This window comes from Paramisgurnus dabryanus, chromosome 3, assembly GCF_030506205.2.
Source record: "Paramisgurnus dabryanus chromosome 3, PD_genome_1.1, whole genome shotgun sequence".
Taxonomy (NCBI): Eukaryota; Metazoa; Chordata; class Actinopteri; order Cypriniformes; family Cobitidae; genus Paramisgurnus; species Paramisgurnus dabryanus.
Window position 1 is genome coordinate 23,035,770 of NC_133339.1, and position 12,727 is coordinate 23,048,496.

The 12,727-nt window shown below is 39.3% G+C and overlaps 2 protein-coding genes and 1 non-coding gene across 6 annotated transcripts in view; 1 reads left to right on the forward strand and 2 right to left on the reverse strand.

Annotated features, from left to right (window-relative positions):
• The first annotated feature begins 1,928 nt into the window (after positions 1-1,928).
• Positions 1,929-2,000, forward strand: trnac-gca (transfer RNA cysteine (anticodon GCA)). Its single transcript has one exon. It is a non-coding gene; the product is annotated as a tRNA-Cys (tRNA).
• A 1,837-nt stretch (positions 2,001-3,837) lies between these two features.
• Positions 3,838-6,580, reverse strand: arl5c (ADP-ribosylation factor-like 5C). Its single transcript, XM_065280178.2, has 6 exons — positions 6,232-6,580; positions 5,566-5,626; positions 5,174-5,321; positions 4,962-5,045; positions 4,670-4,821; positions 3,838-4,553 (listed from the first exon to the last, which is right to left on the reverse strand). The coding sequence occupies exons 1-6, from the start codon at positions 6,275-6,277 to the stop codon at positions 4,505-4,507; spliced, it is 540 nt and encodes a 179-aa protein (XP_065136250.1). The 5' UTR covers positions 6,278-6,580; the 3' UTR covers positions 3,838-4,504.
• Positions 6,581-8,950: 2,370 nt separating this feature from the next.
• Positions 8,951-12,727, reverse strand: part of cacnb1 (calcium channel, voltage-dependent, beta 1 subunit) — a 33,460-nt gene continuing 29,683 nt past the window's right edge. For 3 of the 4 annotated variants that reach the window (XM_065280153.2, XM_065280147.2, XM_065280161.2), the window contains 2 exons: positions 12,333-12,518; positions 8,951-10,990 (listed from right to left, as the gene is read on the reverse strand). In XM_065280153.2, coding sequence (XP_065136225.1) covers positions 10,523-10,990; positions 12,333-12,518 — 654 coding nt within the window. In that variant the 3' untranslated portion in view covers positions 8,951-10,522. Of the gene's footprint in view, positions 12,519-12,727 lie in introns of all 4 variants that reach the window. The other variant, XM_065280165.2, reaches the window with a different exon arrangement.

Genomic DNA, 12,727 nt, shown 5'->3' on the forward strand with positions numbered 1-12,727 from the left:
CCCAATCACAGTGGAGGAGAGGCGGGACATTACCACAGCAACCAACCGGCTCGCAGCTGAAGTATCATAGCTACCAAAGCGCTCAGCTGAAGAAAGCTGGCACTCAGCTGAAAAACAGCTGGCATTCGGCGTCCTCAAGGCGTTTTCAGCTGCGTTTAAAAGTTTTGGTGTGTCCAGCCCCTTAGAGTTCTGCATAATTAAGGGCGTGGCCACTTGAGTGACAGTTGAATAGCCACTGCTGTCACTATAAAGTGGAGCTAGTGGGGTGTGGTTTCAGCAACCAGCCATGAGCCATCTCAACTTCACCCATGTCCGCCTCTTTACCCGTTTTTGGATATCCGCAAGTGATGTGCGGGCCAAGATGGCGATGGCAGGCACCGCCTACTTTAAGCTTCAAAAACAATTTTCAGAAACCTATGGGTGACATCACAGACACTACATCTATCTTTTTTACAGTCTATGGTGTAACTACTCATGAAACAGTCTTTAAAAATGGAAGTGTTTGGTGGCTTCTACATTCATCCCTGTTTGGATCCTAAGGAATGAATGGGGCTAGGCTAAATGCTAACACATTCACGACGCGCTGTACAAAGATTAAGTGTATGCACTGAAAAAAGATAGATATGTATTAATTAATCTAAGTTGAGGTAAGAACATGGTAAAATATTGAAAAACGGTGGTGTTTTCATTTAAGCCTAGTCCCATACTAACTTAAATGTTAGTGTTGTGTTGACCAAAAAACAACTTGCTTTCGCATATCTTAAAATATATCAGTGCAGGTGCTGTATCTCAAAATGCACACACCAGTAATGTTTATTTACAAACCATGTTTCCCTGTCCGGGAAACCACCCAAAAGACAGTTTGTTAACAGGTTTAACAAAGAAAGTTTAGAGATAACACATGAAAATAAATAACCTAAAATCTTTCATAATGATTTCATATATACCACATGTCACCTTGAAATGTGAAGCAGTAGCTCATACAGAAGATAATGTTAACAAGACCTTTAATATCAAAAGTCTCAAAGGACATTATTAAATAGCTGCCACTTAGTGACTTTTTCCACACAAAAAACACACACACACACACACACACACACACACACACACACACACACACACACACACACACACACACACACACACACACACACACACACACACACACACACACACACACACACACACACACACACACACACACACACCCTTTAAATCAATTTGTAGCGGGAATGGCTAGAGTAAAGTACTGAGATGATGCCCTTCACAACATGACAAATTTTTTATATTGGTTCACTAGATTCCTGAACAGTGCAGTTTAGTTTACAGAAATGTTTTGGTGGACTGAGGAAGGATTTCTGAAAGTATTCAGCTGAATGTATTGTTCATGAGGAATGTTAAAGTTCAGTGTAAACACAGTTCCTCATGCTTAGTCTGATGTGTAACTTTTGAGCATCTCAACACTCAAGGAAATCTGTTTTAATGAAACTATATAAGCTGAAAAGGTGTGTATTTTTTGACAGGTTTTTGGCAGCATGTTGAATACACATGTAAGCAACATACACCAACAACAGTGTTCTTCAAGAACTTCAAAACTCATATCTGTGGCATCCCTAGCCCTGCATTCAGGGGGTGAGTTGATTATTTTGTTTGATTTGTGCCTTCTTTAAAGAAAAATATAGGCTAGACACAATCTTTAACAGTAACCGTCTTTTGTGTCATTCTAAACTAAAATAATGTAATATAATAGACTAAAATACGAAGAGTAATCACATCTCCTTTGCCTGGGATCTCAAACTCCTTAATTTGTAAAGCAAGAAAATATCTCAAATAAACCAACAGTCACACCTACATATACACCCATTATGCACACACTAGCTTACAGACCATGTGTGTAAAACACACACCTGTACCATATGATTATGTGAGGGGGTATAGCTCAGTGGTAGAGCATTTGACTGCAGATCAAGAGGTCCCCGGTTCAAATCCGGGTGCCCCCTGATTTTGTTTACAACTTCTAAAACGCTAAGGACACCTTTAATAATGGCCTAAAAACAAAAAACAAAGCCTAAACTCAACACCTGCCATGAACCGGTAGCCTTCAATGAATTTCTTCTCCTTTTTCACAGAAATTTGAAAGAAATATATATTTAGTAAGTTTATCTAAATCAAGTAAATACATATTAAAATGCATTTGATATAGCCATCAATCTCTTCTACTACAAGCCCAAAAGCCAGAGCCTGTTTATCACAGATACAAAAACACAGTGAATGTAATACCTAATGGATAATTTATTGTTCGATTCAGAATTAAGATGGTATGTGGATCACACTGTCATCAAATGTAATAAGATTGGGTGGTGACCGTTTGTGTTTTAATTATATATACATAGTCTTATGAGATCAACCAGGTGAACTCCCTTTAGAAACAGCTGACAGGGCTCAACATAAAGTACTGCCCGGTGGCCCGGGGCAAGCATGAAAGATGTTCGGGCCAGTCAAAAATATTGTCACTTCACTTGCCCCATTGCTTCACCTCCTTCAGTCACTAAAATATATTTTCATCAATGTATATTATTTAACATCTTGGAAGCAGACATTTGGGTAAAACAGGAGAAGAAACAATGCAATATTTTGCACAATTTGCTGTCAGTTTACGGGTAAAGTAGAAAAGTTGGGAGACTTTTCGTTGGAACATGTGTGTTGTATATGTACACTGCAAAAAAATAACTTTCTTACTTAGTATTTTTGTCTTGTTTTCAGTAGAAATATCTAAAAATTCTTAATTCAAGATGTATTTTTTTAATGAGCAAAATGACCTAAGAAAATAATACTAGTTTTTAGACAAAAAATACAATTTAAGTGAATTTGTGCTTAAAACAAGCAAAAATATCTGCCATTGGGTGAGAAAATTTTACTTGAATTAAGTGTTTCAGAAAAAGAAATCTTATTTCACAAATTGTTTTCACACCCCATTGGCAGATAATTTTGCTTGTTTTAAGGACAATTTTACTTAAATTGTGTATTATTTGTCTTAAAACTAGACTTATTTACTAAGGTCATTTTGCTCATCAAGAAAAAGCATCTTAATTTAAGAATTTTTTGATATTTCTACTGAAAACAAGACAAAAATACTAAGTAAGAAAGTCATTTTTTGCAGTGTATACAATTATATTTGACTTTTGAATTATTCTTTTTGAGACACATTTTTTTATTGGGGCCAGGGAAAATTTTGGCAGGGCAAGTGAAAACCTAAACCACTGGCCTGACCGGGCCAGTATAAAAATTATTTGCGTTGAGCCCTGAGGTGAGTTCATTTAGTTTATCTCTTATTAAAACAAACAGTTTTTTCGCCCTTACAGTGTTTTACTATTTTTGTTTAGGGCATTATTCCCATTTGCACATTGAACATAATTGGGAATTATTTAATGGCAAATGCACAAGGGGTTTTCCAAATGCATCCTCCAGGGGGCGCAAGTGAACTCTTCTATGTGCTGTTTTACAAACATTGATGTAAAGCATGTCTTAAATTAATAAACTCAATAAAAATAGTAAAAAAAAAAAAAAATGTAGGTGTGCTACAGATTTTAATACTGGAACACCACAGACAGTACCCGTTGATATACAATACAGTGGCCATTAGCAAAACAAAAGCCACAATGCAAGCACACCGAATAGATGTCTAGGTAGTAGGTCTGTAAAAGCATGTGTATTAGCATATGGGGAGGGGAAAGTTTATCACCTGAATGGCCAGTGACCTCAACTACTGTTTGATCTGATAATGGTGTAAATTGGGTGTAAAGCGTTGTGATTTTTTGTTGTAAAAACATGAGGCTGTTTTTAGCAGAGATTTTAATTTGTACAAAACAGTTTTGTACAAAATTCTCTAAGAAAACATACTTTATCCAGTCCACTTTCAAAAATAAAATACATAAACACTTTGTTCCTTTCAGCATGCAAATAACTGTACAACATACACATACCAAATCCCATTAAATACTTCAAGTAATGCTTGGTCAATAGCTTAGTGGCTCAGCACGAATCAATACAGGCCTGTGAACCGTCGGCCTCCTCACATCAATGTCTGTAGACAACTACTCCACTTGTAAAGCGGAGCTGTCTGTAAAGCCATTTGCTTTACAAAGCCAGAAGTGAATGCTTAATACAATGGCAGCAACACATGGGCGTCATGATCACATCAGATCATTTAAGTTCATTTCACAAGTCTTATAATGTAAACATGTTATGTTAAAATGTGGACCTCTAGAACGGAGTCATGTAATGGACACGCACACGGACAAACCCACATTCTCGCTCACACGGCGTTCAAGCTTTATCCTGGTCAGAACCGAGGTGAAGATGAATAATACATGTCCTCCAGGGTTAAGTATTTACTCCGAGCAGCGTGCTGCCCAGATGGAGGCACTGAGAGTTGGGTAAAAGTTTAAGTGAGCCTCATCTCTCTTTCACCAGTTTAAGTGGTTTTCGAAGCACAGATGCTGGACTAGTTTGCCACGACGCGGGAGCGCATCCAATCTAGACTCGCCGGTAAACTGCAGAGTAAAAGAGAAATATGTGGTTAAAAACATGAAGTAAGTACTCAAAACACCTGCATATATATACACATATACATGGATATACACCCAAATAGCCATTGAAACAAACATACCCCTCTCCAGTAAGAGCACAGCAGGCCTGGACATGCCAGGAGCGGGCGTTGAGCGAGCTGAGCGTTAAACTTTGAGAAATCTCGGCGGCCGTCATGCTGTTTTTCATGTCTTGCTTATTCGCCAAAACCAGCACAGATGCGTCCTGAAGATCCTGTGTGGATGATAAAGCAAGCGAATGAATGAAACAGAAATGACGTGAAGTTATGCAATCAGCTCGAATCACAAGCATAACAAAGACACAAGATTCCTATCATGAAATATTTAGATCTAAGCAGCTGAATGCAAACCGACCTCATGTGCAAGCATGCGATGCAGTTCCTCTTTATTCAGTGTCAAACGCTCTCGATCAGTGCTGTCAACCACCATAATGACGATCTGTTACATAAAGCGAGATAAGTTCAAGTTAGATATCAAAATGTCCTTGACCAAAATGACCCGACAATCTCCTTACACATCATTTTGTACCTACACAGCAATTCATATCAGCAAAGTATGATACACACCTCTGTGTTACAGTAATATGAATTCCAGGTAGCTCTGAGACTGTCCTGGCCGCCAATGTCCCAGACGAGAAAGCGTGTCTTCTTTACGGCAATCTCCTCTACGTTGCTGCCAATTGTGGGAGTAGTTTGTACCGCTTCTTTAGTTAAACTAGAAAGAAGCAAAACGAAAAAGCATAAATTACAAAAGTTCTACAAAATCACAAATCAACCAAAAGCCAAAAAAGTGCCATGTACTGGGTTAATACAGCACAACTGACAGACAAGTATAAATATATAGAAAAAGCTAAATTGATCAAATATGAACCTATTATTTAAGTAAGAAAACATTTCATTTTGTTTTTACTGTGACTGTCATGTATTTCTCCTGATCATACTTAAAAAAAGACACTTACAACTGGTAGAGAATGGTTGTCTTGCCAGCGTTGTCCAAACCGACAATAATGACTTTGTGTTCTAAAAAAAAAGAGAGAAAGGTGAATGTCAGTGGAAACCAAACATGTTTTTAATCTCATGTTTGGTGTTCATGACCAGGCCAGCTGATAACATCAACTTTAAAGCCCCCACCAGAGTCATACAGTTTAAGTTCAAAACAGTTCAGAGAAATTGGGCACACAAGTGTAGAATAACAATAGATAAACGTAGAAATCATTTGATCTTTGAACCTAACAGACTGAATGTACTAAAACTTATCTGAGATGTGCTGACAGTACAGAACATTCAGACAGGCATAAACATTAGAGGAAAAGTCGCAATCTGTAACAGTTATAGTATTGCTCAACGCTATTAAATCAGTTAAAGGGACACGGTGTAAGTGTAAGTTAAAGTGTACAGCGTGTCCTGAAGTTTCTCAATGATGAGGACATAATGTTGCCTGGTGTTTTGTATGATCTTTTAACTAAGTTTAACTTTTAACTAAAAACTACAGCTATAACAAAGTCACTTTAACTTTTCGTTTAATTTGATCCAATAATCGACAACGTTTGTCTAATACAGTATAAAATAATGAACCTAAATCATCCTTTTATCTATTCAAGTGTAACAAAAATGTATCCTCTTACCTCTATCCCCGAACACAGTCATCAGTTTGGCGAACAGCAACCCCATTTCTGAAGACACTCGATTGTAAAGGCCAATTAAGAGCGATTTTTCTTTTGAACTTAGCCTCCTTGGGAATCTTGAATGTGGATTCTTTCGCCGGACCTTCAACAGTACCGTTAATACAATAACGATAGATCGGCGATAGATCAAACGACCGGGGTCCGATTTCTTGTCCCTCCTTATTGTTAAGTCTATTGAAGCTTGTGTAAATGTTACTCTATTCGCCGTTATATAATCGACCGGTATATACAGATCCCCTGTCTGCTGTATAATATAAACCCAGGGCCTGAATACGGAATCTCGTCGTGTTTTTTGTGGGCGTCTGTATATTTAAACGACGAGTAATGACGCAGAGTACACGTCACGGGCGTCAGGAGCAGTCGAAACGACCGCCCCTTATTGGACGCCTATGATGATGACGCAAATTTTGTACAGTTTCTTTGTCCCTATTTGGAACGGGGCGGGGCTTGGTCTGGTGTGTCTGTTCTCGGTGTGTTTTTATTTTCACATAACAGGGGAATTTTATGAGGATGTAACACGAAAGGTAATTAAATGTAATGAGAAAGTAAAAGGGAACCCATGGGATTCCCTGAAGTTTCCTTAAGTTTCCAGCAACAACTAACGATCACGCCCTTTATAACCGTAGTACGATAACCTTTCTATAAGCCTACATAGAAACCAAACGTTTAACTATAAATCTTATTGGATTTTCGAACTCTTAATATAACACATAATAAATGCTCTAAATTAATAACGTTAGTCTATAGTCTTTTTTTTACATGTTTATTATTAATTGTATTTTTGTCAAAACATTTCATAATCTACAGTCTCTCTGTGACCGACCTCCCATCAACCTCTATGAACTCTGTAACAACAACAGATCACTATCTATAGGCTTAACTGACCCCTACCTCACTGATATGGGCACAAATGTGACCCAGTTTGTGATTTACTGTTTCTACGTACAAATCTACATTTAATATTGACAGAGTAAGGTCAAAGATTGAAATCAATGTAAAACCAAGGGTGAAATCAAAGATGTTCCTAATCACATCATCAGCTTATGAGACTTTAACCTGGACTTCACACACAGAATGACAAATGTGTTTTTTTTACCCCAAAAAGCACACTCAGATATAATAATTGTCACCACAATACTGCCACAAGTGGAAACACAGCATTTCAATACTTGGAATGTTTGGTATTGTGCTTAAGGTTTTTGTTCCCTTTGACAGATATGATCAGACCATGATGAGTTTCCTGTTGTGACGCTCTATGTTATGCTACGGCACTAAGCTGATTCACGTTTTACATAACTTATACCCACAGTAGGACAATTTTAAACATAAAATTTGACAACGTTAGCATTTTTGTTACTTGTACAATATGACTCAAATGTCAGCTTCCACCGGAAGCACAGAAACGTGCAGGGTGCATGGTGAAAATGAACATTGCATGAGTGTGGTTAAATGTTATTCACACATCTGTGAAGGCTGCTTTTGTTGCCGTTATTCATGTAGCATGCACCACCTGTGATGAAAAAACTGTTGCTTGTTCCATTTTTTTTATTATGTGTTATTCAATACAAAACAAGAAAGGCAATTTCTTCTTTGAAATATATATCCAATTATGATATTTTGTGTAAAGTAAATCAACAATATATAAATCAACAAATCAGATTTGCTCTGATTAGTTTGTCACGGTTTGTTTCCAAATACTATAATTTACACATTAAGCACATTTTACAACTGCAAACTCTTTTTGGGGTTTTGACTGTAAACCAGGATTACCCCCATAAATGAGAGGTGATAAACATCTTTTCATTTCTGTCTCGCACCCTGTTGTCTGTTTCCTGCATTGTTTCCTTGTCCCTTTCTTTTTGTTTTCTGCCTGACCCCCCCACCACCAAATATCTTTCTCACCCTGTCCTCCCCCATCACTTCACACCCTTCACCCTTTATTTATCACTCCATCATCCCTTCTTCTCATGTTTCCCACAAGTCATTTGGTAATCTGTCTCTCTCTCCGTCTACATTATGAATCCTACAACTGTGTATAGCTCAATGGTAGAGCATTGGGTTAGCAGCGCAAAAGGTCATGATTTTGAATCGAGTGAACATACATACTGATAAAAAAATGTATATCTTGCAGTGGCGGCTCGTGTCTCCTCTTCTGAGGGGCGCAAATTCAAAATAGGTGTTCGGAGTGTCATGTGTGTCGCTCGTGTTTTCAAAATATGTGTTTGTTGCATCATGTGAACCATGTGCGTGATGTGTTTTGTCAAAATAAGTGCCTGCTGCACACGCGTCAAAACCGTTTATGATAAAAGAGACGCTCACGTTCACAAAATACACGTAAGACAATACGCAAGATTGCGAGTATCTGGCAAACGCAAGCGTCTCTTTTATCATAAACCCTTTAGACGCGTCTGTAGCAGGGACTTATTTTGACAAGATACGTGATGAATATAGGTTCACTAGACGCGCCAAACACATATTTTGAAATTACGAACCACACACATGATGGGCTACATACATGTTGTGACGAATTTCGCATCGTGCACCCTTGAAAAAAGAAGTCACCGGCTGCCACTGATATCTTGTTATGCAGGTCGCTTTAGACAAAAGCGTCTGCCAAATGCATGAAGGTAAAAACAGCAACAACACAAGAAACAGTTGATCCAGATCAAAATTTTTAATTAAAATATGAATTTATCCACAGATTAAAAACAAAAAAAAAGTAAAGTGGAGCTACAATCAGGCACCAAAGAATACATTTTTCCTTATATTTTGAAACAATTGCGATAATGCAACAATAACGTTATTTAGTAAGCTATCTACTTGTATATCTTGCGAATTTTATCATTTTAAAACATAGCTGAGGGTAAAAAGAGGCTCAAAGTCATTCTTTCTCTATCACTCTCGCTCGCACACGCACATACATACACAAGCAATCCTGGCTTATAAATTGGCCACAGAGATAACAACACATAAAGCAGTAGCAAAAGCATGAGTTTGGCAGTTTGATATTGACAATGTGGGTGTGTGGACTAAAGTGTATGCATATGTAAGTATAAGTGTGTAAATTTGGCAATCACGCTGTAAAGTGAATCCTTAAACTGGCATGCAATAAACACGTTGGTTTGTGTAAAAGTAACTAGCGATGTAGACTACCCATCACGCACAATAACAATATGCTTTGCACTGAGTTAAGACAACCCACTATGGTTATAGCGGGCGTGGCCTGATGAAAGATTCTGGCACTTGTAATTGGTTGACTTGTGTGACTGACGCGCACATAAGGCAGAACATGTTTCTAATGGCAGTGGTACTTAAGCGGCAAATGCTGAAAGCCCTTGAACAGGCACAGACGACAGAACTGGATACAATCGACACAAAGCTGTAACCTTTCCAATTTCACAGGAACCTGTGTTAGACTTTAGCAGTGGTCTCAAAACATTTGTACTGATATTTAGCTTGAATATTTGTCTCTCGGAGAGGTATCTAATTTTGCATATTAGCCTTTTATAAATGGCAGCAGATCTAGATTAACCTTGATACACATTGTTAGCCCTATTAAACTATAGTATGTGATTGAGCACCACAGCGCCCCTCCTAGGTTGGAAGAATAAACAGCAGCGGTGGAGCTCTGAAGAAACTAGAGGCTATAAACAGGACGGGCCTTTTGAGTCTTAAATAAATAAAAGAAATAAAAGAAAATATGCAAAAAACAAAACAAAAAAACATTGGCACGCTCTGCAGTGGTCTGGGAAACAAATGTTGGGACACCCCCAAGACCCTTGTGTATCAGAAAGACCCTGTTTAAGACTACAGAGGACGCACACACACACCCAACCATACACTCACTCACCCACCCACACAAACACGCATACAAATGCAATATTTTGGTTATACATTCTGAATCATGTTTAATGCTCAGCAAGAACGGTTACTAACCTCATAATGATAAGGAGTCATGCATTTCTATACAAAAAAAAGTAAAATAGTAATGAAGACGGAGGCTTTCCTACTGCTCCTCCTCAAAAACCAGGATTAAACTAAATTTGTAATGGCTGAAAGCTTTTTTTGAGTAATGCGAATGTTGTCAGTGTTTGCTGTACAGCGTTTGTCAAAGATTGTGTGTTTCTCTGGGTTGTAAACAGATCCAAATAATTTCTACATAGTGTCAACTCCTCACCCACCCCTCGCCCCTCTATTTATGATATTCTCCTCTGCTTCAGGTAAACCTGATCTAGCGGATATACACATCTCTGCTCCACTCCTCCTGGTTATGGTTACGGCCCGTTGTTGCTCCGCCCCCTTCTGCATCCTGACAGTAACGCTCTCTCAGCTTGCCCCGTCCACGCTGTTGCTGACTGGACGGCGGTGGGACCACGTTAAGGTTCTCCTGATCCGGTTCCGCCCCTTCGTCCTCCCAAGAGGCCTGGCGAGGAGCATGGTGGGCGGGATTTAGACGGTAACGGCATGGGTCTGGTTCCTCGTACGGATCGGTCTCCATGTCATCGGTGTAGGCGGAGTCCCGGCTGCCTTGGGTCTCCGAATCGAACGTGTCTTGCCGTGACAGACCCCGCCCCCCGGTTTGCAACTGGCTGCGTGATGAGCGCAGTGGCTGCTTTCCACCCAGGTCGCTTTGATAGTCTTGGAGACTTCCACGTTCAGGCCCTTCCCTCTTCTGTTCTCCATGCACCAGGAATGGCCCCTACAACAAGCCACGCCCCCAAAACACACCAGGCCAATGTGCATGCAGACACACAAAACAGAGGAAGCAGCATGTTAATACAGTTCCTTTAAAAGTTAATGTAACCAGTATCTCAGTATAATATAAGAAATTAGTTTGTAACACAATCCTCACACATGCATTAATTAGAGAAAGACATGCGTATTTCATTGCATATGTTTTGGTTATAACTTTTGCTATGCAAAGTCTCATATTTAACAGTGTAATCTATTGAACATCCTAGATATGCATTATTCATTTTTAAGCAATAAATTAAAATATCCTTAATCAATTTAAAATACAAAAATATGTCAGATTTTTTCTAAATTGTAAAATGCACCTGACAAACTGATTCAAAGCATAAGGCACATAAATTCTCACAGCATTGATTAAAAAACAGCAGCCCACGCCCTCTGGTGGTCATATTAAATACACTGGTAAATGAGAAATGTGAGCGTTCCTTTTAATCATTTTGTTATTCTCATAATCTCATATTAGATCATCCAGTAAAATGATTAGTATTTATATGTTTTAGGTGATAAATCCACTTTTATGAAAAGAGCATCTGCAGCTTTGGTCTCCTAGACAACCATTATACTGTGGAGACTCAGCAGATGGATCCTCGTATCTTCTTGCTCGGAATACAGAGGCACAGTCGTGAAAACCACACACACACATTGGCAGGCACTGATCCATCCCCTGTCTCAACACTTTCTCACATCCTGTCTCTCACTGATGCACACAGACATGCAAACGCACACTTTAATTTAACTTGTGTAAACATCATCGGCGTCAATGCACGTACATTAGCCCCATTAGGATTTCGGCTCGGTGTTAATAGGATATCAGAAATGAGAGCGTTTTCAGGGCTGGTGCTATGGCAACCTGGAAGAGGGTAGCGATCTGAACTACGTTTCCCAGACAACAAGAGTCCAGTAGGTGTATTAAATGCAGGAAGGGGGAGATACGTGTGTGTCTTTAGTGAACTGATGTATGCAGGGTGAGCTCAAAATGATGTTGATCGTGGTGTGCATGTGGGGTTGTAATATAAAATATCTTTCTTATATGTTTCTGTGTGTTTCTATATCGATCAGTGTGACAAAGGAGAGGAGCAGAGACCGATAAAATTACAGTCTGCCATTTCTCTCTTGAGCAGCCGTTGTTAGTTTTCTGCGATTTTGCTGCCTCTGAAGATGGGAGACTGGTTCAGGACCCTTCCCTTCCCCATAATGCCGGCCCCGCCTTAGAGGGCGTGTTCCTCTTCCCCTGCTGGGGAGCCATCGAGGAGCTCCATGTTGCGACGGAGGGAAGTTAGCACCTGTACCTGCAGGTTAGAGACGGGTTCAGGCGAGGCTGCGAGGGCGGCTGTGGCCATAGTACGATTGAGCAGAGGGTTGGGTGGGTTGCTGCTAGGGGGGTGAGTAGCCTTCCAATACGCCTCCAGATATTCAGCTAGGTGCTCACACGCATCCTCCAACTGATTCTCATCTAATATTATGTCAAAAAGCTCCTAAAAGAAAGAGAAAGAGACATAAAGTTGTAGATTTGCTGGGCCTAATTTTTTAATCTGACACCGTGGCCAAAAGGGGCAAATGTACTGCAAAGTATGGTATATTAGCATTTTTAAAAAAGGTTCACAAAAGTTTAATGCCTTTAAGAAATGTTCTTCTTAAACACTTACCCCACCATTGACGAGTTGTATCATCATTTAAGAGAAAA